The sequence below is a fragment of the Eschrichtius robustus genome, chromosome 1 (assembly GCF_028021215.1).
Source record: "Eschrichtius robustus isolate mEscRob2 chromosome 1, mEscRob2.pri, whole genome shotgun sequence".
Classification (NCBI taxonomy): domain Eukaryota; kingdom Metazoa; phylum Chordata; class Mammalia; order Artiodactyla; family Eschrichtiidae; genus Eschrichtius; species Eschrichtius robustus.
In genome coordinates, this window is record NC_090824.1 from 181,794,248 (window position 1) to 181,821,017 (window position 26,770).

At 37.4% G+C, this 26,770-nt stretch overlaps 1 protein-coding gene across 13 annotated transcripts in view; it reads left to right on the forward strand.

Annotated features, from left to right (window-relative positions):
- The window catches only part of ABI1 (abl interactor 1), a 95,109-nt gene that overhangs the window by 33,773 nt on the left and 34,566 nt on the right, over positions 1-26,770 (forward strand). For all 13 annotated transcript variants that reach the window (XM_068560525.1, XM_068560534.1, XM_068560443.1 and 10 more), the window contains exon 2: positions 7,871-8,038. In XM_068560525.1, the coding sequence (XP_068416626.1) occupies positions 7,871-8,038 (168 nt within the window). The remainder of the gene's footprint in view (positions 1-7,870; positions 8,039-26,770) is intronic.

Here is a 26,770-nt window from a genome sequence, read left to right on the forward strand (position 1 = left end):
AATAAATTTATTTTTAAAAAAAGTATATATATGAGTGTACCAGCTGTTGATTGTTCTGTGTTAGCTCTTCAATTAAAGAAGAGCGTGTGCAACAACTCCCATTCCTGTACCTCAAAACTGTGACACAACAGGCAGCAGGGATTTCCCCTCGATTTTGCTGGGAATGAAAGGACTATTAGGCAATTTGCAGTTACTTTAAGTGGGAGGTGGTGGGGAGGAGCTGTGCCAGAGCTTACAGTGACTAGGTTTCAACCTGAACTGTTATGCAAAAAATTTATTCTTCTTGCTGGATATTTGCTGTAACCTGGTAGGGTTTCTTTTTATTTCCTTTTTACTTTTATTGGAATAGGTATTGTGTTGGAGAAAAATTAGATCCTTTCTATGTTAGCTAGGTATTGAGTGTATGCATGCATACCCTAATCCCCATGGCTCCAACCAGGATTTGGCCTGTGTGCTCTTTTTTCCTGAATCCTCACATACCTCTCCACGAAGTGATTATGGATTCCTCCTGGAAAGTTTCTCAAGTCTCAAACTAACCAAATACTTAGGTGGCCTTCAGCAAAGTAGATGTTTTGTTTTGTGTATATAAAACTCCTCCTGTTACAGGTATTAAAAGTTGACATTTTAAATCCTTCTCATTAACATTAACATACTTCTTTTAAAAAAAAGAGTTCTTAAACTTTATAGAGTGTATTTTAGCAGTTCTAAGAAACTTTCTCCTCACCCCCGCATTTTAACATTTCTGTAACTGGGATGCATTTTACAATTAATGTTGTCCTTAAAAAGCTATCAGCCAAGCAGCAGTTGTCATTGTTCTCAGTTGTCTTTGTATGAATTTGGATGGTTTTGCTGTTGGTATAACTGTATTATTGCAACCTGTCAACAAACCATTTAAGGACCATTTGAGGAAAGAAAAGAGTCAAACCATTTAAGGACCATTTGAAGAAAGAAAAGAGTCTTGGGTTTTCTCTTTAAAAAATTTTTTTTGATACCTCCTGGTAAGATTAAGATAGCACCAGCATCAAAGTTTACAGAATTAGTGTCAGGAGCTTGGAGGAAAGTCCTGGGAATAAAGGTGGAACCTTATTTTTTAAAAGATGTATTACTTGTAGTAGGAAGTTCACAGCATCTCCTATATATTATTCCAGCCTCTCTGTTTAATCTGAATCTGGTCATGAGGAAACAATCAGACAAATCCAGGTTGTAGGACTTCCTATGAGACAGCTGGCCTGGAATTTTAAAATAATGTCTATGTTTTTTTTTTTTAATTTATTTAATTTATTTATTTTTGGCTGTGTTGAGTCTTCATTGCTGCGCGCAGGCTTTCTCTAGTTGCGGTGAGTGGGGGCTACTCTTCGTTGTGGTGCGCGGGCTTCTCATTGCAGTGGCTTCTCTTGTTGCGGAGCACGGGCTCTAGGCACGTGGGCTCAGTAGTTGTGACTTGCAGGCTCAGTAGTTGTGGCGCACGGGCTTAGTTGCTCTGCGGCATGTGGGATCTTCCCGGACCAGGGCTCGAACCTGTGTCCCCTGCATTGGCAGGCAGATTCTTAACCACTGCGCCACCAGGGAAGCCCAGTGTCTATGTTTTGAAAGAAAAAAAAAGGTCAGGGTTGGGAGGGGATGTTCTAGTTTTAAGGAAACTGAATAGACATGCCTGTCAAGAGCTGTGCACAATCTTTGGTTGCATCTTGAATCATACAAAACAAAAGATGTAAAGGGTTTGTTTTGAAAGTTGGAAAAATTTGAAAATGAGCTCTATAGCTGGCATTACTCTATGATTAAGAGTGATATACAGGGCTTCCCTGATGGCACAGTGGTTGAGAATCTGCCTGCCAATGCAGGGGATACGGGTTCGAGCCCTGGTCTGGGAAGATCCCACATGCCGCGGAGCAGCTGGGCCCGTGAGCCACAACTACTGAGCCTGCGCGTCTGGAGCCTGTGCTCCTCAACAAGAGAGGCCGCGATAGTGAGAGGCCCGCGCACCGCGATGAAGAGTGGCCCCCACTTGCCGCAACTAGAGAAAGCCCTCGCACAGAAGCGAAGACCCAACACAGCTAAAAATGAATAAATAAATAAATAAATAAATTTTTAAAAACTTAAAAAAAAAAAAAAGTGATATACAAAGTTCACCATCTAAATAAATCCCAAAGAGCATTTTCTGTAAGTATAAAATAAAATTTCTTCATAAGAAAGCATTCTGACGTAATTGAGTTGGCAGGTTTTTTTCTGAGTGATACATAAAAATGGTGCCTCTGACATAGCTGTTTTGTTGGAGTCATTGAAATATGGTGTTTTTTGGTAGATGTGGGTTATTTTTTAATGAATTATCATGAAATATCTTCCATTTTATCATTGGAAAAGCCTTATTTAAATATTTGAAATATTCTGTGGGAAAAATACTGACTTTGGAAAAGTTTCTGGCAAGTTTGGATTAGAGTTAAGTTAGAAGTTGTTAAACAGATACAGTGTGGTGACATTTCTACAAAGATTGGGAGGAAAGGTAAAGACAGAAGCAAGATGGTTAACACTTTTTTTAAAAAATGCACATGAGACCCCTGTTTTGTTACCTAAGCAGGGTTATTAAACCACCTGCAGTTAGGACACAGAGAAATTATTGTTCCTCAAAGAAAACAAACTGTTTTCAAATCCTCTTGTCAGACTTTAAAGAAGGGTTCAAGGTAAGTAAGAAAGAGAACATTTTAATTTGTCATACTATTTTTCTGAAATGTTATTAGGCTAGTACTGTAGGATATGTGCTAGGTATAGGCTCTGTTTTCCCTGTAGGACATCTTTCAGTAGTTGGGCCCTATATTAGAAATGATGCTCTTAAAGTTAGTTTATAGGTTAGTGTTTGTTTGGAACTTAATTATACAGCTAACATGTTACAGAGAAGAGTTGGGAGAAGGTGATTAGTTGTATTAGACTTGTAAAATAAATAAACAAGTACTTTTTTTTCTTTTGGCCTCACCGCGTGTCTTGCGGGATCTTAGTTCCTCAACCAGGGATCAAACCTGCGCCCTCTGCAGTGATAGCACAGAGTCCTAACCACTGGACCTCCAGGAAATTCCCAATAAACAAGTACTTTTAATAAATCAACAGTAGTAGTGTTTGAGGAATACAGATTTAAGGTGGAGCTAGAGCACAATGACAGTATTGGTGTTTTGGTATTTATTTCATATGATGTAAAAATATCTAGGGCTTCCCTGGTGGCGCAGTGGTTAAGAATCCGCCTGCCAATGCAAGGGACACGGGTTCGAGCCCTGGTCCGGGAAGATCCCACATGCCGCGGAGCAACTAAGCCTGTGTGCCACAACTACTGAGCCTGCGCTCTAGAGCCCGTGAGCCACAACTACTGAGCCCGTGTGCCACAACTACTGAAGCCCACATGCATAGAGCCCATGCTGCACAACAAGAGAAGCCACTGCAATGAGAAGCTGTGCACCGCAACAAAGAGTAGCCCCCGCTCGCCGCAACCAGAGAAAGCCTGCACGCAGCAATGAAGACCCAATGCAGCCAAAAATAAAATAAATAAATTTATATAAAAAAAAGAAAAACAGTTCCTTAAAAAAAAATCTATATTAAAATGGGTATTTTAAGATATTTTCTAAGAAGGGTCCTGACTTCATTTAAAAATCAGTGAAACTTAATTTTTAATATATTTTAGATATAAAACTTTGCAAACATTATAAAACCAAGTAAAATGTGAATTTTTAAAACTAAATATGACATTTATTGAAGTTGAAGGACAGATACATGGGGTTATCATATTATTCTTTCTACATATATATAAGACTCTGCTAACCAGGGGAACAGTAGGAGATATTTGTAATTCACTGTACATGTTTTCCATTGAATTCCTACAACTACGAAATAATGCCATCTCTTGTTTGGTTATTTAGATAGAGGAAGTTGGATTTGAACTTGCTTTTTGCATTGATGCCCTGATTAAAATCAGGGTCTTAATATTAGAGGAATTAAAATGAGAGTAGGCAACGAACAGTTACTGCCATAATCAAGAAGCTATTGAAAATTGTTTTTTAAAAATGAATAGGAAGAGAAAAATAGCACATGGGAAAATGCTCATGGTATATTTTTAAATGAAAAAAGGTTATGTAGCTATAGAGTATGATAAGTTTTACATTCTTGTATACATACATGTACTTGAGAGACTTGAAGAAAATACACTAAACCGTTAACAAGGTCAATTTGAATGATAGGACCATGGTACATTAATTTTTAAATTTTATCTTTCTCTTTGTTAAAAAAGCAGGCAAAAATGAAACCATATAGTATTTTTTTTCACTTAGAATGCGTTACTTTTTACATTTTTTAATTAATTAATTTTATTTTTGGCTGCGTTGGGTCTTTGTTGCTGCACGTGGGCTTTCTCTAGTTGTGGTGAGCGCAGGCTTCTCACTGCGGTGGCTTCTCTTGTTGTGGAGCATGGGCTCTAGGCACTTGGGCTTCAGTAGTTGTGGCACGCGGGCCTCAGTAGTTGTGGCTCACGGGCTTAGTTGCTCTGCGGCACGTGGGATCTTCCTGGACCAGGGCTCGAACCCGTGTCCCCTGCATTGGCAGGCAGATTCTTAACCACTGTGCCACCAGGGAATACCTGCATTACTTTTTAAGCATACTCATGACGAGGATGTTCTCTCTGTCTCTTTTGGGGTTTAAGTAATTACTTGTAACAGAGGTAGAAAGGTTTTCCTTGTGGTCATATGTGAAGGTTGAGAACGAGGGAGAGGAAGTGTGGTTAAAAATAAATGTATAGGTATGAGAGCGATTGCTTACAACTCGTAATTTCCACTTTAGGGAGTGAAAAACAAGAGATTATTTTGCCTGTGTAGTTACCTTGAGGGGCAAGAAAAGGACTTAATAGGAGTAGTTTTACTTGAAAAGTTTCTTTAGCTAAGCTTGGTATCCACAGGTGGATAAATGAGGAAGAAGAGAGCTAGTTTTATATATGGGCTCTTCAGAAAATTCAGTTATCTAAGGAATTTCCTGTTTAGTTCTTGGCTACATTGTTTATTTTGAGTTTAGCTCTTTTAAATAATTAACTTTTCCTTTAAAGCTGAATATGTTTATTTCCATTTTAAGCAAATTTCATAAGTGGCATAAGACAGGGATGGCAAATGGGTTACATATCACGTGTCAGCTCCTAGAGTGATTAGTTAAAAGTATTTAGACTTTTGTAGGAAGACTGCTATAATTGATTAACAGTGTCTGTTTTAGCTCCTTGGAGAAGTGCTGGCTATTTGTCTTCTGGTTTATAATCCATTTCGTGTGATCCTTTGGAACATACTAAGGCTGCTTGGTAGTTAATAACAGTAAAAGCACCAAAGAATGAGGGAGACCAACTATTGGATACTAAACTTACAAACCTGAAATAAGTGACAGCAGTAATTCTTGTGCAGATTTAACTTTTAAATCCATGGTCTATAGAGGAAATTAACTGTGACTAGAACTGCACTGTCTCCAGTAAGGCCACAATCTACATATGGCTCTTGAGCACTTTAACATGTGGCTAGTTTGGGAAAATGAATTTTAAAATTTTATTTGATTTTAATTATTTTAAATTTAAATTTAAAATGGAAGCAGTGTAAAATGGTTTCTGTTAAATACAGCTTTATTTTTTTGGTAGGGCTACATTTTACTTTAACCATTGCGTCGGAAGACGCATGGGAAGTTTTTACGTCTAGGCCTGGAAGTAGCACCCGTATCTGCTATCATTCCATTGACAATACTTAGTTAACACATCCATCGCTTCATGTATATCTTTTTTTTTTTTTCTTTTGCTGAGAACAGGTAAGTTCTACCCTTTTAGCAAATTTCAATTATGCAGTACAGTGTTAACTACAGTCACCATGTTTTACATTTAGGCCTTTTCGTTGGACAGAGCTAGGATATTGATATATAATACGTGATAAAATCAAAATTAGGTTCAAATGAATGCTCTCAGTTTAAATCCAGAACTATAGGTTTTTTCTTAACTTCATTCTTCTTTCATCAGAATCTCTTTTGAATTATGCCAAACATCTCAGGTCTCAATGACTTAAACATAAGTAATGACTTGCTTTGTCCCACACTACACAAACAACGGTCTCAGGATAATAATTCCAAAACAACCATCAGCAACAAAGTGATTGAAAACAGCTTTAGTATTTTTTTGTTTTCCTCTTTCAGTTGTTTTCGTCCTAAGGATAAGCCCCATTAAGAATGTACAATCAAATTTCTGTGCTTTGAAGCCACTTTTAGGATATTTTCTTTCTGGTTAAGCCACTAATTAGATGCACAGTTAGGCTCATTTGATTAATTTTACATTTAATTTTGGGAAATTCCTTTTTAAAATTTAATTTTGTTATAATTGTGTGAATTATTTACATAGTTCCAAAAACAAATCTAAAAGCAAGGTATGTTTAAAGAATCTTATCCATGTTCTCACCAACCTATTTACCCCGACCCCATATGTAATTATTTTTTAAAGATGTTATGTTTTATCCTTTTTTCTTAAAAAATAAAAACATATATTTATTTATCTTTCCCCGTTTCTTAAGTAGTAGCATTCAATAAACATTTTTATTTTCTATCTTGTATTTTTTTTTTCACCTTAGCAATATTCTGGAGATGGAGGGTAGTGGTAATAACGACATCCCTCAACGTTCCTTCTTACAGCTGTATAGTACTCTGCTGTTTGGAGGTCCCATAGTTTATTCAAGCAATCCCCCATCGCTGGTTATATCGGTTGTTTCTAGTCTTTTCTATTGCAAATAGTGCTGTAATGAATAATTACATAATATTTTTGCCAGTGATTATCTGAGATAGATTCCTAAAAGTGAAATTACTGGGACAGAAAATAAGTCCATGTGTAATTTTGCTGGCTATCACCAGCAGTGTATCAGAGAGTCTTTCCCACAACTTTGCAGAGTACCTTGTCCCACTTTTGGATTTTTGCTGGATGGATACGTGAGAAATAGTATCTCATATTAGTTTGCATCTGCATTTCTTGTCTATGATGAGCGATGTTGAATGTTTTTAAAAATGGTTAAGAGTGGTTGCATTGCTATTTTTCTTTTTTTTTTTTGAACTGTTAGATCTCTATTCCATTGTTTCTATTTATTCTTGGCCTTTTAATTTTTAGATTACATATTAATTGTGATACAAGTTGCTGGCCACCCTGCTCCCCTCCCCCATCCATTCCCCCCACCTCCCCCCGCCCCCCAGGGTTTATCACTTGTCTTTGAATTTTGCTCTGAACTTTGTCTCTGAACATTTCTTACTGTCTGACTCTGAGTTGTGTACTAGAGTTTGGGAAGAATGGATGGGTAAAGGTTGGGGTCATAAGATTTACAGTAGTTTTTGTGGAGATGAGAAGCTTGGTTGTAATGGTTAATGGGGGGTTTGGATTTCTGATGGTGATTAATGTAAACAGGAATGTAAGGTAGAATGGATTTAGTCCATATCATTGGACTAGTAGATGTGATTTTTTTGTTAAATTAACATTTGTTAAGTAGAGCCCCAGGGTGTCATGGATGGTGAGCTCAAGGTTCAACAAAAGACTAGAAGGGAAAGTGAAATAGAGACATTTATTACTCACAGGTCCTGGAGGAGATACACAGCATGCCTTGAGGGGACACGTGGGGAGGTCAGTGCAGGGTGCAGGCAGAGAGTGAGCAATAGGACCTGAGGCACATGCCTGTATTAGGGTCCAAGGGTAGAGTGCTTTGTGGTTCATCAGACTGGTCCGATAAATTTTTTGATTCAGTTGGGCTTTTCTATTAAAAAATATAATTATAACTCTGCCTTTCTACAGAACAGATGTTTAATGAATGTTAACCTAAATAAATATTGGTTGTTTTTGTTCTTATTTCAGGCTACAGACAAGAGAAAAGCTTTAGAAGAGACCAAAGCCTACACAACCCAATCCCTAGCTAGTGTTGCTTATCAAATAAATGCATTGGCTAACAATGTACTCCAATTGCTGGACATCCAAGCCTCTCAGCTTCGGAGAATGGAGTCTTCCATCAATCATATCTCACAGGTAACAGCTTGTAAAAAGCTTTGAATTCACATTTAATTAACTGGCAGTATAGTATCAATAGGTAGCCTAGAAATATGGAGTCCTTACTCATCTTCTTACTGACTGACTAGTCATTACCACTTTCAGCTTTAGCTTTGGGTTCAGTAAGCCTACTCTTCTTTTTTTTTTAAGTTTTTTTGTGTGTTTGGTAAAATATACATACCAGTGGTTATTGGTCTGTGGTTTTGGTGCTAGTGTAGTGCTGGTCTTACAAAATATGTTGGACAGTATTCCCTCCTCTTCAGTTTTATGTGTGTAGAATTGATTTTCATCCATTGCATTGATTTTCATTCTGGTCTTATTTCTCTTTTTTTCCTTATCCATTTACCCTAAATGCTACCTTTACTATGTATGTTTTTTATTGTAGTTGGGGAGTTTTTGAAAGGCAGCAGATTGTATTGTTATTCAATTTAAAAAACTCTAGAACCTAGCACTAAACCTGCCATATGCTTAGCATTCAGTAAGTGTTTGTTAAAATTTCTGTTTAGGAGGGGTTGGTCTGTATACTGTTCAATACAATACATGGAAATATTTAATAAACATTTGAATAGGGAAAAAAGTCCTGTGGGCATGTAGTTTGGGTGGCGTTGAAGGAGTGACATTTAAGTTGGGGTTTGAAGGGAGCCTGTGCATTTATCATATTGACATGGAGTGCATATGCATTCCAGTCTGAGGCAGTGGCGTTAGACAAAGACATGATGGCTTGTTCAGGGTGACTAGGATGTAGGTTTTGTTTGGAATGAGGAATGTACCTGGAGGTTAGTTTGGAAAAATAAATCTGAAGTTCTAAATTGTAGTTCATTTCTCTTTGATTTGGTTTCATTGATAAAGCTGAATGACAGCTTGTGTTTCATTAGGGGAGTAGGTGTATCCTTTTGTTGCTTCTCTGCTTCTGTTACCTGCTTGGTGGGAAATATGCAGCTCCTGAATCAGAGCAGCATGTTTAGCAGAAAAAGAGAGTATCAGTCTTCCCTAACCATCATCAGATGGCAGACTGATGTGATTAAGCCTTGAAGCAAGCGAAAGAGGATCCTTTGGAAACTGGAGACTCTGTTCTTTACTTTTAAGGCAGACAGCAGGCTATCCTGCCTCTGTTCAATATGCTTTTTGGAGAAATGAATCACCCAAGCCCATATTCTGCCTCAGATAGTCTCTTTGTGGTGTTGAGGAAGCAAACCTCCAAACCCCTACCTGTTGATCACAAAGTTTGGGCTAAACCATATTTTAGTTCTGTCCTAATCAATAGTAATAACTGGGGACTGGTCTCATCTCACTTAGAATAAGGGCTACATTTCTCAAAAAGGGACTTTGGAACCCTCTTTCTTCTGTTTTGATTATAAGCGGTTAGTTTGGGAGTTTTCTTTCCAGATCTTCTGACCTTTTGGTTGTCTGTAAGCCATTCACCAGGCTATAGCTTGAACCTCCTAATCAGTTGCTGGGTCTTTACAGTTGCCTAATCTTGTTTCAAAGCCTGGAAATGGTTTTTCACTTCCTGTGGTTTAAACCTCAGATACCTTAGCGTGGCATAAAAGGCCCTTTGGTCTGGTCTCTTCCAACTCTCATCACATTCCTGCCATGCTCAACTTCTTGAAGTGTTCCAAACACAGCATGCAATTTTGTGCTTCTTTGCTTTTCCGTAATTTGTTTGTCTTACTTGGAATTAACTTTGTTCATCTCTGTTCTGCTTAACATAAGCACCAGATGAAGCCTTCACTGATTAGGTCAGGGTAGGGTTACTGACGCAGTCTGTACTGTGCCGTCTTACTTTCTCCTCCTTGTATCAGTGACTTGAGGTATCGATACATGTCTGTCTCCCCTTCCTCTCTCTCTCTTTTTTTTTTTTAAATTTTATTTATTTATTTATTTTTGGCTGTGTTGGGTCTTCGTTTATGTGCGAGGGCTTTCTCCAGTTGCGGCGAGCGGGGGCCACTCTTCATCGTGGTGCGCGGGCCTCTCACTATTGCGGCCTCTCTTGTTGCGGAGCACAGGCTCCAGACGCACAGGCTCAGTAGTTGTGGCGCACAGGCTTAGTTGCTCCGCGGCATGTGGGATCTTCCCAGACCAGGGCTCGAACCCGTGTCCCCTGCATTGGCAGGCGGATTCTCAACCACTGCACCACCAGGGAAGCCCCCCTCTCTCTTTGAAGGTAAAGACCATCCTGTGTAAGTACCACGCCCTGACCGATTGCACCCCAGGAGCTCCTCATCTCTGTATCCTCTGTATGTAGTTAACCAGAGCTTAAGAGGTGGTTTGAAAAGTATTTTTTGAATGAGACAGTGTGGTATGGTCTGCTTCGAAGTCATAAAGATCTGGGTTTGAATCCTAGTTCTGCCAGCATGTGATTTGATCAGATAACCTAACTTTTTTGAGTTTAGTTTTCTCATATGCAAAATTGGGACTATAGAGCTGACCTTAGAGATGAAGTAAAGAATTGCATGTAAAGCATTTAGCCTAACACCTGGATATAAAACGTTGGCATTATTAGTCATCATAGCTAATCATCCATTCTTTCTCTTATATTCAGCCTCTCTTGAATTCCCCCTCTAATCAACATTAAGTATTTTCCCCCCATCTTAAAAAAAGCATTCCTTACCAATTATTTTGAGATATTACCTTTTCTCTCTTGACAGTTCACAGCCTAAGTTCTTGAATCTGTCATCTTGTGGCATCTTCTTCCTTGAAACATACATATGCCTCAGTCCATTGTGGTTTGATTTTGTCTCCTTCTACTCCATGGATGTTGCTTTTGCAAAAAGGAGCAGTGATATCTTTCTTTTAAATCTAGAAATATTTTTTGCCACCTCTTCCTTGCTTTTATTTGTGACATGTGACAAATTTGTGATTATATTTGTTTGTTTGTTTACTTATTTAATGCCTGTTCCTTCTCTTAGAGGTAAGTTTAATGATGACAGAAACCTCATCTGTTTGGTTCATCACTGTGTCCCTAGTGTCTCCCTTAGGGTCTGGCAAGGAGTAGATCCTTGAATCTTTAAATTATCCATGTGGAACTTCAGAAAATCTGTAGTCCTTTGTGAATAAGTCCTTTGTGAATAAGTCCTTGTGAATAAGCATCACTGTTTTTTTTTCAAATTAATTAAAATATTTATTTATTAACATTAGCTTTTAAAATTTATTTATTTTATTTTATTTGTTTTATTTTTGGCTGTGTTGGGTCTTCGTTACTGTGCGTGGGCTTTCTCTAGTTGTGTCGAGCGGGGGCTGCTCTTTGTTGCGGTGTGCGGGCTTCTCATTGCAGTGGCCTCTCGTTGTGGAGCACGGGCTGTAGGCGTGTGGGCTTCCGTAGTTGTGGCACACAGGCTCAGTAGTTGTGGCTCGTGGGCTCTAGAGCGCAGGCTCAGTAGTTGTGGCGCACGGGCTTAGTTGCTCCGCAGCATGTGGGATCTTCCCAGACCAGGGCTCAAACCTGTGTCCCCTGCATTGGCAGGCAGATTCTTAACCACTGTGCCACCAGGGAAGCCCAATATTTATTTATTTATTTATTTGGCTACACAGGGTCTTAGTTGCAGCACTTGAGATCTTCATTGCCAGGATCTTCATTGCCAGTGCGGGATCTTCGTTGCGGCATGCAAGATCTAGTTCCCTGACCAGGGATCGAACCCGGGCCCCCTGCATTGGGAGCGCAGAGTCTTAGCCACTAGACCACCAGGGACGTCCCTCACTGTTGTTTTTAGAAAGTTCTCCATTTCAAAGGAAAATGAATGTACCCTAGTGTAAATTTTGAATTATCAATGATTTGGTTCAGAATCTTAAACATAGTACTTAATGTGGTCACTGAAAATATTTTTGCCCGCCTGTTCCCTGAGAAAGTCCAAGTGTGGAGAATTAAAAAAAGGCTGAAGTGGATTAGAACCTGTAATTAGATAGTGTCAGTGTTTGCAGTCTTCTCCGTACTCACACTCTGCCTTGCAGTTCTTGTGAAACAACCAGGCAGGAGCTGGTCAAATAAGAGCGAGGATTGACCATTACCATGAAAAAGAAAATCTCTGTGCCTATTTTATTAAAAACCCACACCCACCTCTATCAGATTATATTTCAATCCTTAAACATTGCCTTCAGGACAAAGGCTGGATTGTTGGCGTGGTATTGATGCAAGCATGGTCTTGTCTTCCCTTGCCTTTCTAGCTTCATTCCTTCCCTTCCTTCACGCTCTGTGCTTCACACCTCCTCATTCATTCAGAGTTCTAGCAGTGTGCCGCCGTAGTGGCTAGTCCCTTTGCTTGGAATGTCTGTCTCCCCGATTTCCTCTGCCTGGCTAACTCCTGCTCATTGTTTAGGCTTCAGCTTAATTGTCCTGGTCTCATGGAAACCTTTTCCTTGGTTCCAGAAGGCTAGGTTTGATCTTTCCTTGTACTTCTGTGCCTACTGCTTCATGACAGATAGCTTATGTTTGGTCTTCCTGATCTGTTCTCTCCCCGCTGGTCTTTACCCTGGGAGGTTTACTGTATGGATTATGTCAATGGGCGTCTGTGACTTCCGGCTTCAGATAGGGTGCAGCCAGTGTGGACATGGGTAGGTCGGGAGCAGTGAGGAAGGTAAGCTCAGAATATTTATTTCCCTGGTTTCTTCCTGGTGGACTGGCTGTGTCCCAAGACAAGTCATTATTCCCCTCAATAAAGCCCTTCCTGGTGGCCTTGTCTGTGTGACTTTCTCTTCCTCGTCTGGGAATCTCTCCTGCCCTTGTCCTTTTGGATTTAGGGGTGCTGTTCCTGCTGCTAACACTAGTTCCTGTACCTTCCTTTCTGTTCCCCTATCCCTCACCATTCCTTTATATTTAGTCCCTCTATGTAATAAATGCTTTTTGAATTTTTCTAATTGGAATAGTTCATCAGTTTCTGATTGGAAATCTGGCTAATACAGCCCACCATGTGTTATTTCTGATACTGCCCCCTCTTTCCTCCTGTTTTTGCCTTTGCCCTCACTTAGGGAAGCAGGAAGCTCAGCTGGTGAAGTTCTAAAGCACCCTCTTTCCACTTTAGACAGGACAGTGCTACTTTTGTTTATATTACATAATGAGATTCTGTGTAAGAGTTGATTTGAAATTAGGATGAACAACAGAAAGATTTGAAAATCAGTGACTGCAAGAAAAAAAAACCTTAAAATCTTTTTAACAGCATTTAAGTTACTGTAAGAGGCCTGGCACCTGCCTTTATTTTTAGCCTTATCCCTTACTACTAACCCACCTAGGACCTTTAAATTCCAGGGATAAGAAATCTCTCTGCCTGTCAGTGTCCTGGCTCATATTGTTACAGACATGTTTCACCTGGCTAACTCCCACTCATCCTTGAGGTCTTACCCTACATTTTATTAAAGGGTGGTTTTCCCCAATTCCCCTTTCTGGCCTGCCTCCCACCTGCGCACATATTATTAGAATTCTGTTAATTGTTTGTTTGTTTGTTTGTTTTTTTCTGTTAATTGTTTTTATAACATCCTGTACTTCCCTTTCGTAGCATTTATTATTAGAATTGCATCGTTAATTTGTCCTATTCACTGTCTGCCTTCCATAGGGTTCACTGTGATCTTTGCTGTATTTCTGGTGCCTAACATGCATACGTCTATTTATTCAACAAATAAAAGGGAAGGAAATTATAGTGGAAGGTCTCAGAATCTCTTTAGAGGAACTCAATGCAGAGACTTTAGGGCCATTAGAATTTGTAACAGTTTTGAATGGGGCCATCCCCTTTTAATTTCAGTTGATGGAAAAAAAAAGTCATTGTATCCTTATTTTAGAGAAACCTTATTTGGTTGTGTTCCTCCACAGACTAATGGAACATTGATTGCTAAATACCTCTGAATCATTGAACTTGAAAAAAAAAAAGGCTCTCATTTTTATCACTGAGTAGTAAAGATGACTTAAAATATTGTTTTGGAGGGGGAGGAGGGACAATTTTAAGCTCACAGAAAAATTGCACGTACAGGACAAAGAACTTTTTTGTTTTGGACTGTTTGAGAATAACCTGCTGCTATGATGCCCCATCACTCCTGAATGCTTCGGTGTGTATTTTCTAGACATAAGTACACGCTACTGCATAGCCATAAAACAGTCGTCAAAATCAGGTTAATTAGCATCTAATCCACACATTCTACTTATCTGCCAATTTGTTCAATAGCTTTATGGGAAAAAGACCCAGTTCAGAAGCATTTAGTTAACATGTCTCCTCAGCCTTCTTCAAACTGCAACGGTTCCTCAGTCTACCCTTGACTTCACCTGACCTTGATACTTTTGAAAATTATAGGCCAGTCAGTTTGTAGAATGTCAATATGAATGTTTGTTTCTTCATGATTAGATTCATGTGATAAATTAAAGATAACTTTTTGGAGGCAATAGCTTCCTATTTAAAAACCACTTTCATTGTCTTAATTTTTTAAAGAAACTTTTTTGGTTTACTTTTAAGTCTTTTTCTAAGTGTTTCTAGCATTAGGGCTTGTAAATCCATAATAATATATAAAGACAGAGGAAATCTATAAAGAATCTGGCATGTACATCAAGGCATAACATCCCTAAAAATATTTTGTTAGAGATCCAACAAAATTTGCTGTCATAGGAATTTTTATTTCAACTAATCAGGAATAATTTATTTTGCTATATTTTGTCATTAAGATCGTTTCAGATCTAAAAAATTTTCAGATTTAAAAATCCTTTGGTTCTGAATTGCAAGTGATACTTGAGAACTTCTAAGACATAAATAAGTATATTTAATTATGGCAGAACTTATTTCTAAAATAACCAACCATCTTGGTTAAAAACAAATTGTATACATTTTAGCTCTGAAATAATTTGAAAATCCAAATGAAGGCAGTCAGAATCACTGTTCTAAGCCTATTTTTAGTTATTTTTCCTTTGAGCTGATTTCCTTTCTAGCCACCTGCAGTTTTATGCGCAGTCACACGTGTTCATTTTTTCTAAAACTGTTCCCCCACCAAGCTTGGCATGAAAGTAGCTTCTCTAATGTTTTTGGTTTGTTCTTTTGAAGAGCAAAGTATAAATTATAAAACCTCCATTGAGTAAATTCATGTAAAAATATTTTTGATGAAAGACAGCATTACTATGGAATAAAGGATTCTCTGGCTCTAGGGTTTTTTAAAATTACAGTTTATTTTGTCTTGATATCATTGTACTACATATTAATTATAGAATTTATCTTTTCCATTCTTTAAAAAAAATTTTTTTAACCTTTTATTGAAGTATAACATATAGAAAATGCACAAAATGTAAACCTACATTTTTAATGTATTATCACAAAGGAAAAACCTGTGTATTCATCAAGACCCACAGCATAGCCAATCATCCTTATGTTCTTCCCACCTGCCACCCCTCCTCTCCTTCCCAAAGGTAATCACTATCCTGACCTCTGGTAATGTAATTTAGTTGTTTTTTTTTTTTAACATCTTTATTGGAGTATAATTGCTTTACAGTGTTATGTTAGTTTCTGCTGTATAACAAAGTGAACTTTTCCATTCTTTTTACTTTCAACTTTTTCCTGTTAAGATTTGTCTCTTTTTAGAATAGCTGGATTTAAAAAAATACAGTGTGAGAGTTCCTTCGTGCACTAGTGGTTAGGATTCCAGGCTTTCGTTGCCATGGCCTGGGTTCAATCCCTGGTCGGGGAACTGAGATGCTGCAAGCCAAAAATAAAAATTAAAAAAAAAAATACAGTGTGATATTTCTTTTAACTGGGGCATTTATTGCATTTACACTTAATGTAGTTATTGATATATTTGGATTCAGATGAACCACCATTATTTTGTACTTTTTATTCATGTCATCTATTGTTACTTTTTCTTTTTCTTTTCTTTTCTTTTCTTCTCTTTTCCCTCCTTCCCTCCCTCCCTCCCTCCCTCCCTTCCTTCCTCTGGATTAACATTCTCTTTTGGATTAACATTCTTTGGAGGCCTTATTGTGTATGTGTGCACGTATATGTATGTGCATATGTGATGTGTGTATGCTGCCTCCTGCTTATGGTGAATTATTTCCTTATGTGTTTTATAAATTTTGATTGTGAGCTCATCTTAAGATCTCATCTTTGAGATCTCTCTGCAGGCTAAGGGTAATACATTGATAAGATAAATTGATTATTCCTAGACAGTTTTGTTCCGCCAGATGTTTTAGGGATACTGTCAATCCAGGACTATTTAGAGTTTTGTACCTGAAAACTTCATGGAACATGTTATACTGTCTTGGATAACTGCCCCCTTTCCTCTCCTGTGTGTGTGTGTGTGTATATATTAGTGTCCTAGAGGTGTTGTAACAATTACCTCAAGCTTAATGTCTTAACACAACTTTATTATCTTATAGTTCTGAAGCTTAGAAATATGAAATGGATTTCACTGGGGCCAAAATTGAGATGTGGGCAGGATTGTTCTTTCTGGACATTCTATGGGAGAAGCTGTTCTCTTGCCTTATTTTAGCTTCCAGAGGCTTCCTCCATTTCTTAGCTGGTGGCCTCTTCCTCCATCTTCAAGCCAGAAATGGCCAGTTGAGTCTTTTTCACATGGCATCACTCTGATCAGCACTAACTGTCCTGCCTCCCTCTTTCCCTTTTAATTAAAGACCCTTGTGATTATATGAGCCCACATCAGTAATCCTGGATAATCTTCTTTTCTCAAGACCCTTAACTTAATCACATTTGCAAAGTTCCTTTTGCCATGTCAATTCTATCTTCCCACCTTCAGCAAGCCAAGACCTTATATTTACTTCCCATTTGGCATAAAAGTCTAAGCCCATTTGTTAGTGGCCAGCAAGCCCCTATAGAATAGCTTCTTTCATATTTTCTGCTCTGAGTTTTAGTCCTCCTTTCTCCTTCTCTCTGGATTTTCTTTGCTCTATTTAATATTGGACTGAATTTTAAAAAGATGCTGTCATAGTCTATCAAGCATGTTTCGGCAGTTTGTAAGTGGGAGAGTTTTCAGGTTATCTAATCTGTCATATTGCCTCGGTTGGTATTCCTTATATTAGCAAGGTATTCCTGAGTTTTAATAAGATATAAGGTCTTATTACTATTACTTTTATTTTCCTATTATCTTTTAATTTAAAATGCTTTTAATTTAGCCTCAAAAGAAAACAAAACAAAAACCAACACCCAAAACCTCAGTGAATCTCATCTTTGAACAAGCTTGTCATTTAACTGTGATTAAAAGTCAGTTTCTCTGTTTAAGTACTCTGTTTTACTCTTATCAGCAAACTGTGTCTTTTTTCTTTAATCTGACCCAGCCTGGCCTGGGTTACTCTGGTTCTGATACTCAACCAGACCAAGAATCTCTCTTACAACATCCTGTTTCCCGTTTTGACTGTCTGGTCAGGTGGTTCTCTTTCAATACAAATTTTTATTTTCTGTTTTTCTGTCTCATTTGAGCTAAAGGCATATAGATATTATTCTCTGCCCAGGTGTTATCATTGGGCTTCATTTCACAATTCCCTCTGTCCGTCTGATAATATGTGAGTGTGTCCAAGCCAGTCAGATACTACCTAAGGGATTATAGTGAAAAACTAAGTTCTGTATCGCCCCTTTCTTTACCCAGTCTTGCTTTCTAGAGCACTTTTATAGTAAGTACTGTGTATTAGGCTTTTTACACACATGAACACCTATGAATTAATTCTCACAACAATCCCATCTCACAGATGAAGAAACTGGTATACAAAGAAGTTATATTACTTCTTCAGGATCATACAGCTATTAAATGGCATTATTTGAACTAGGAAGTCTCATTTTAGAATCTGCTTGTTATCACTGTGCTGTACTGCCCTTAGTTTTAGACTGAAAATTATTTTCCTTCGAAAGGCAATATAGTCCATTTCTTCTGGCTTCCAGTATTGTCATTGAGGTGTCTGATATGTCTCTGATTCTAGATCCTTTGTATGTAACTTGTCTTTTTCTCTCTGGAAACCTTTGGAATATTCTCTTTAGCTGTGGTGTCTTGAAATTTCACAGGGAAATAACTTGGTATTGGTCTTTTGAAAGTACATTATGCTGGCACTTGGGGGATATGCTACTATATTTTGTGGGGGGGTCTAGTGTTATTTCTTTGATAATTTCTTTTCCCGTGTATTCTCTGTTCTTTTTTTCTAGATGTTCTATTCAGATATTAGACCTTCTGAATTAATATTTTAATACTGTTTTCCTTTCTAGTTTCTACATCTTTGGGAGACTTCCTCAACTATAAATTCCAGTGTATCAAATATTTATATTGTTAAGTTTTACTATTTTTAATTTTTAAGAATTTTCTTGCTCTTTTTCACAAGTTGGATTCTTATTAATGAATTACCTTTTACTCTTCATATAATATATAAACATATATGACATATAAATATATATATTTCATATAATATAAATCCTTTTAAAAAAAGGATTCCTCTAGTCTCTGCAAATTTTTTTTTTCATGTTCTTTTTTTCTGTTTTTTGTTTTGTTTTGTTTTGTTTTAGGTCCTCCCCCACCCCCCCTGCAATGTTATATCAAATAATCTGGTGATCCTAGTCTGCATCTTTTTAAGAATGAGGAACTGAAATGCTTAAGTAGGAACTATAAATATGTGACAGAGACTGTCAGTTGGGGGGGTTGGGCTTTGGGCAGGGCCCCACCCAAGTCTTCAGTATTTAGAAGTCTTTTCTTGTGCTGTTCTGTTTCTGCAGTGAGGAGTTTTTCTAATTTCTTTCATGAGAATTGTGTTTATGAGGAAAAGCTGGCATTTGAGAACATGGTGAGTGGAAGGACGGCGAACTCAACAGTTCAGTATATAGACACTCAATTCTCCAGCTTTTAGCTCTGTTCCTCACTTTTAAAAGAAAAGCAGTTGTATTGAGATAGAATTCACATACCATACAATTTACCCACTTAAAGTGTACAATTCAGTGGCTTTTGTTATATTCGCAGAGTTACACATCCATCACCACAGCAATTTTAGAATATTGTCATTACCCCAAAAAAGAAACCCCCTATCCTTCTTAGCTCTCACTCCCCAATCCCTGAATCCTCTCTCCACCTAGCCCTAAGCAACTAAACAATTTACTTTTTATCCTTGTAGATTTGCCTATTCTGGGTATTTCATATAAATGGAATCATGTAGTAAGCGGTCCTTTGCAATGGTTTCTTTCACTTAACATGATGTTTTCAAAGCTCATCCATATTGTGGCATGTGTCAGTGCTTATTCCTTTTTATTGCCAAATAATATTCTATTTTATGGCTATATCAGATTTATCCATTTATTAGTTAATGGATATTTGGACTGTTTCTACTTTTTGGCTATTATGGATAATGCTGCTATGAACATTTGTGTACAAGTTTCTGTGTGGACATATGTTTTCAGTTATATTGGTTATATACCTATGAGTGGAATTGCTGGATCCTGTGGTAACTCTGTGTTTAACCCTTCAAGGGACTGCTGACTGTTATCCAAAGTGGCTGCAGCATTTTACATTGCCACTGGCAGTGTATCAAGGTTTCAGTTTCTCCACATCCTCACAATCTCTGTTTTATCTATTTTTTTTTAATAGCCATCCTAGTGGATGTCAAGTGGTATCTATCTCATTGTGGTTTTGATTCTGTTCCTCACTTTTGTAGTCTAAAGAAACTGTGGCTTCCAAATTCTGAGCCTCTCAAGGGTTATTTTTTTCTTTTAGAATAAATTGCCTTGCTGTCTACGGGCGTTTTGGGTTTTAGCTTCTTCTGTTGTTCTGTTCAGTTAGTTACCTTGCTTCCATTTGCTTTCTGATATCCAGCGATTTATTGGAAGTTCTTGTCCACTGATTTTTCTCCTCTTATTTCCCTTTATCATTTTGGGGAGGAAAAAAAATATATATATTCAATTTATATATAATTTATAATTTATAATTCTATATATATATATATATATATATATATAAAATAATGTAATCAATCCTCTAAATTTAATCTCTAAATTTAATCTACCAATTTGTATCTTTAAATATTCTTTCTGTATAAATATCCCCAAATGTTGTCCTTTCTTGTAAGAAGAATTACAGGACCAAAAATACTCCTGTGATGAATATGAAAGAAATGAGGCTCAGAGGGGTTATTATTAAGTACAATCCAAATCCTTTTAAAGTGTTGGATTTGACTCTTCTGATAATACTGATTTACACTCTTTGTTATATGTCTGATATAGCTGGAACATCTTAAATGAATTAAGTAACAATTTTTAATTTCTAAGATTGCTCATAACAGTTGTATTTATTATTGGCTATAAGCTTTAACAGGTTTAACATCATCTGGTAAACTCAGAGTTAAACACTTCAATATGGATTGGGGAACAGAGAATAATAATAATGATAATAATAATAATAAATAATAAATAAAGCTAACATTTATTTAGTTCTTTCCATGCCAGACACTGTTGAAAATCCTTTATACATGTTACCTCATTTAATCCTCATATTAACTGTGTGAGGTTGATAAAATTCTTTGTTTTTAAACCTCATTTGTCTGGTAAGAAAACTGAGGGCATAGAGTAGTTTAGTAATTTGCTCAAGGCTGCACAGCTAGTAAATGGTAGAGTCTACTCGTAAATCTGTGCAGTGTGCTTCCTGAGTCTATGCTTTTGAAGTCATTAGATTATAATGCCTGACATTTCTACAGAATTTTAAATATATTGTCTTTTTGAGAGGGGTGGGACACTCATGAGATATTAAAACAAATGTTAATTCTTGGGTAAGGAGTAGTAGTTGGGGAATTAGTACAAGTTTATGAGTGATATGTAGAAGATGAACTGTGACCTAATGTTCTCTTAAAAGTTCATATTTACTTTAGATCCTGGTTTGGATCAAAAATGATTATCACTAAATTAAGCACAAAAAATTGTTTTTTGATGTGGACACATAATTGCCATGTAGAGTGTTGTATAGTGTGCATTATATTTCTTAAGCAGGAGGGGAGGAGACAGAAAAGTGTCCTTGTGTTGTACTGAAGTTGGGTGTAGGCCAAAGTGTTAGTGACAGATCCAGTTTTTCCCAGGATAAAATGTTTCAGAATAATTCTGATCTGGGTGTTTTATATTATGTTCTTCCACCAGAGTCTTATTTTGCAGCTCATCTTTTCTAAATAGGTCTGTTTTATAGTGTGTATATATAGGTCATTCTGAATCAAGTTAACTTCGCAGTTGATTGGGACCTTGTTTCAAGCTTATTGGACAAAGCTCTGTAACACAGAATTTTGGGCATAGGGCCATTTCCAGAGTCTGGTCCAAATAAGCAGTAACAGACAAAGATTGTCTCTTTCTTAGCTGAAGGCTTTCTGTGTGAGGCTTGTCTCAGGACTCTTTTACACTTTTTCTACCCCTTTCATACTCCTCTCCTTTTTCTATTCAGGGCAAAAGTGTTTTGGTTTTCATTCTGTAGTTACTCATTCAGCAAGCATTTATCGTGCTTTTACTTACATACAAGGTTCTTTGCTTGAAACCTATAATGACCTCGCTGTATTGGAACTGTCATTTGTGGGGATAGTAGGCCTTCGGATATGATATTGAAGAAAATATGTGAAATATTAAGTAGTTTTGCTATGTCATACTTCTTTCCCGCCTGTCTTTTGATAATTAAAAAGGATTGTTTTCTGGAGGATATTTAAAAGGAGCATATGCTTTCTTTACACACCGCCCCCCCCCCCCAACTTCCCAAAGTGGTAAGGGAGAGTATAATTAAAACAACATATTTCCATACAATAATTTTAAATAATCATGTCTTAAAAGGCGACTTAAAAATCTTGTCTACTTGTGAAATTTATCTTTTTATTTCAACATTCATTTTGGAAAACACTGTTTTTCTTTTAAATAGAATCACTTTTGGAATATTGTAACTGTTCTTTCCTTCGAACCTTTGCTTTCTACACAATTTATTTTACTTATTCCTGTTCAATTCCCGTTCTGCTCACATTATGAAGGGTCCGCTTGGCCCTTTAAACAGAACTTGTCAAGTTTGGTTTCCTAATTTCTTTCGTCTTTCTTTAATAACTCTTAATATGAGTAGAGTTCAACTTATTTGTATTTATGCTCTTTTAAATTTTCTCTAATCTCTAGGCAGGTGTTGTCTTTTCATGCCTCTTTGCCTTTGCTTATACTGTTACTTTTGCTTGGAATCCGCCCCTCCCCCCCACCAGTCTACTTTCTTCTCTTTGGCCTGCCAGATATGGCTGGCTAAAGTGAGGTTTCTTTTATGGCGTGTTCTGATAATGCTTCAGGAATAGTAGTCATTTTTTTCTCTGTGCTCTATTTGTGCTTTTTGTGCAATTTAAAGACTGAAAACAATTGTACCAAATAACATTCAAAAGAATAAATGTAATGTAACATAAATTTTATAATAAAATAAACATCTGTGACTCTACCACCAAAGTTAACTAGAAAATGGTCAATCCTGTGTTTTCTACCTTTGTGCTTCAATCTATACTCCCAAGGGGCATTATTATCATTATTTCCTTGCCCTTTTAAAGTTTATCACAAATTATGTGTATCCTTAAATAGTTACTGTTTAATTTTGTTTGGGTTTGGGTTTAATAAAAATAGATTCAGGCTGTATGTAGTCAAAACCAAAGCCCAGTGTAGCTTGCTTTTTTAATTCAGCGTTATGTTTCTACTGTTTATCTGTATTTCATATATTTCATTCATAGTAGTTCATTCTCATTAATGTAATATTTCAAGTATAAATTTGCCACTTATTTGCATTTACATTTAATGAATCTGGAATTGGTTTTTTCGCTCTAGGGTGAGGTAGGGATCCATTTTCTGTGTTTCTATCTGGCAAACTAGTTGCCCTATTTAAATAATGCATTCTTTTCTCCTGTGCAATCATTGTGAGGTAACAAGTTTCCTTATGATCATGAGTTTGTTTCTGAGTTGTATCTTCTGTTGAATTGGTCCATTTATTTAACCCTATTTAAGAACCCTACTGTTTTATTTACTTTGGCTTTATAATAAATGTCAGCAGGCAAGCCCCCACCTCCCCCTTTCTTTTTTTTTTTTTTTAAACCATGTCTTGGTCATTCTTTCCCCCTTGCCCTTCCGTATATATTTTGAAACCATGAGAAACCCAGTTAGGGTTTTGATTGAGAGGCATTGAAGCTGAAGATCAGTTTGGGAAGATTTGGCATCAATACTACATTGGATGGGAGTGGAGGAAGGAGACGTATATCTGGTTGTGAGTAGGTGGGGTGTGTTGTACTTGGCTTTGAAGGCCACACATTTTTTTTTTTTTTTTTCAGGTTAATCTGTCAAACTCTCATTTCACTATTTATAACTGCATGGGGAGGGAGTTTCTTAGGGTTATTCAGGGTGTTCTGGTTATTTTGGGGGGTAGAATATTTCTGCTGATTTTCCTATGTTCCCCGTTGCTATTATTCTTTCTCACAACTCTTGATGTTATTTGTACTTGTCATGGTAAGTCTGTCAGGAGAGTTTTCTAGTTGTGTTTTTGTTTTTGTTTTTTTAAATAAATAAATTTATTTATTTATTTTTTGGCTGCGTTGGTTTTTGTTGCTGCACGTGGGCTTTCTTTAGTTGTGTCGAGTGGGGCTACTCTTGGTTGCGGTGCGCGGGCTTCTCATGGCGGTGACTTCTCTTGTTGCGGAGCACGGGCTCTAGGCGCGCGGTCTTCAGTAGTTGTGGCACGTGGGCTCAGTAGTTGTGGCACGTGGGCTCAGTAGTTGTGGCTCACGGGCTCTAGAGCGCAGGCTCTGTAGTTGTGGCGCACGCGCTTAGTTGTTCCGTGGCATGTGGAATCTTCCTGGACCAGGGCTTGAACCCATGTCCCCTGCATTGGCAGGTGGATTCTTAACCACTGTGCCACCAGGGAAGCCCCTCTAGTTGTGCTTTATTAGCTCTAGGTTGTGCCTCTTAACGTTACCCAGATCCAAGCCTTGTTTACTTTTACTAGGCTACTGCAGCTATGTCTTTGTTACCAGCCCACTGCAGTACTGTTTCATTTTATGTGCTTAAAGTGCAATATAAAATAATAATAAAATTCAAAAAATGATTTTTTAAATGTGAAGATTGTCTTCAAATTAAAAAAATAATTAGGAACCATTGTGTAATTTCAAAACTGGGCAGGGACGTTGTTAAACTATTTTATTGTCATTTGATGTTTAAGCAGGAAACAAATACTGTCCTGTGTTATACTTAGTTCTTGAATTTTTGTGAGTTTTGGATTATAGATAAGATCTTTAAGAATATACTAATGCCTTACAAGGTGATCACCCTGTGCCTGTTCATTCGATTTATTACTTCCACATGTATCTCATATACATTCTTCCTATTTATCAGTTCTCTCCTATCAGTTCTCCTATCAGGTGCTGAATCATCAAGCATGGTCATTGATCAGAACTTGTCTTTGGGTTTCTATCTTTTCTCTAGTTTGTCCTACTGATACCCATATCTGTAAGATCTGCTTTCTTCTTTCAAATGAATTTTAGCCTTTAGGACTTGTCTACCTTGGAATCAGTGAGTTTCAAGCTTCTAGAACCTTAATGCTTGTTAGACTGGGCTCTGAGGAGTTTTCTAAAATCTTTTTTATTGCTAGTGGCAAAACTAGAGATTTCAACATAATTCATATTCGTCATCTTTCCTTTTTTATTTTATTTTTTAAGATAAAAATCACATATATTTAAGATGTACACCACCATGATTTGATACACATATACCTAGTGAAATATGACTACAGTCAAGCTAATTAATGTATGTTTTCCTCATATAGTTACCTTTTTTGGTATGTGTGTGATGAGAGCACTTGAAATCCATTCTCCTAGCACATTCCCAGGATTCAGTACAGTATTATTACCTGTAGTCACCATGCTGTACATTGGATCTCTAGACTTATTCATCCTGCACGCCTGCAACTTTGTCCCCTTTGACTAACATCTCCTCGTTTCACCCACCTCCCCACCCCTGGGAACCACCATTCTGCTCTCTGCTTCTAGTGTTCAACTTTTTAAGATTCCACATATGAGTGAGATCATGACGTGTCTCCCCCACCCCCAGCCCCGTATCTGACGTATTGCACTTAGCTTAATGTCCTCCAGTTTCAACATCTATCGTGTTTCTAATACACCATGTGCTGTGTCAATGTTTTTATATTAATATTTTGGAAAATACTTTGCCTTAATTGCAGGGTTGTAGATTGGGTAGTTTGATAAATATGATTCAGTTGTGGTTAATTTTTTCTGGTACTTTTTGTATTAAGCAATATTATAAATAGATTCTAATATTATCCCAGCCCCCATTTTATGTAAGCAAAGTGGAATCTTAGTGAGTTAAAACTTGTATAAAATTGCATAACTAGTAAGTGAAAGAGTGTTCAAACCAAGGCTTTGTGATTTCACATTTGTGTGCCTTTTTAAAAAAATGAGTGGTTTTCACCTGTGCTTCATGGGTCTAGGGATTGCTGTAGGTGCTACAGCTTGCTAGTCCCTCTCAGCTTGGGATACTCTTGAATTTTATGGTTATTATATTAGAATTGAAAACTAATTTTCTTTATATCAGACTGCTTCTTTTGCCATCTAAAGATAAAGTGTGAAAGTAAGGAAATTCAAATATGAGAAGGAATTGGTCTCCTTGGAAAAGCTAACTTTGGCTTGGTGAACATATGCATGCTGCTGTTATACAAATGTTCCAAGCCTGTTCCCCTCCTCCTCCTGCTTTATTCACTCACCCTGTCATATGGAGGGTTGTACATCGCCGGACGGGTTGTGATGTGGACTTTCATGATTCGAATTGGGAGACTGGGGAGGGAGTAAACTCAGAGTAAAGTTTTTTCAAGTAATTTGAAATAGTGTCCTGAATAGTTCTACAGTGTGTGAGGGAAATGGGAAGGATGAAAAAAAAGATGATTTTAAGGAGAGTTGTGGACACCATGATGTTTGAGAAAAATATGGAAAGAACTTGAGCCATTTTGAATTTGTTTTTCCCATGAAGGCTGGGAGCCATGTGGGATATTCTTTTAAATAGGATTTAAGCCGGTAAGATAGCTTCAGATTTTTTCATTTTGTCTTCGCAAGTTTACTTTTTTGGTGAAGATCACCATGGTTATACCATGGAGAACAGATTGGAAAGAGGCTAGATTGGATGCAGGTGGACCAGTTAGACGGCAGATGCAGTAGCCAAGGTGAGAGATGATAGCAGATTGACTAGGATTAAAGTGTTGGAAACAGAAGGAAACAAATTTCTGGTACTTAAAGGTAAATGACAAGATTTAGTGATATTGGGTATGAAATAAGTGCTAGATGTCTGAACTATATAACCTGATAGAGAACTGAAGTAGGAAGTAAAGTCGACTCTGTGTGTGATTTTGGGCACATTCATTTTGAGGTACCATTGAAATATACCAGAGGAACATGGCAGGTGTTTGTGTGATTCTGTAGCGCAGAGGAGAGGTCTAGAATAGAGAAAAGTTTATGTGAGTGTAGGAGTAATTTAGACCTGAATGTGGATGAGTTTGCCAAGGAGAAAAGGGGAAGATCCTACGACCAAACCGGGAGGCACCATGCCTGTCAGGCGGCCTTGTAAAGGAGACACAGGATGGGTGTTCGGGAGTTAGGAGCACACCAAGGTGAGTGGTGATCCATCTTTTTTTTTTTTTTTCCTTTCCAGTGAAATCTCTATTTTTCCTTCTGTGGAATAATGAGTACCTAAACTTAATTCCATGTCAAGCACAATTTAGCTAAAATTTGTACTAGTTAATCTT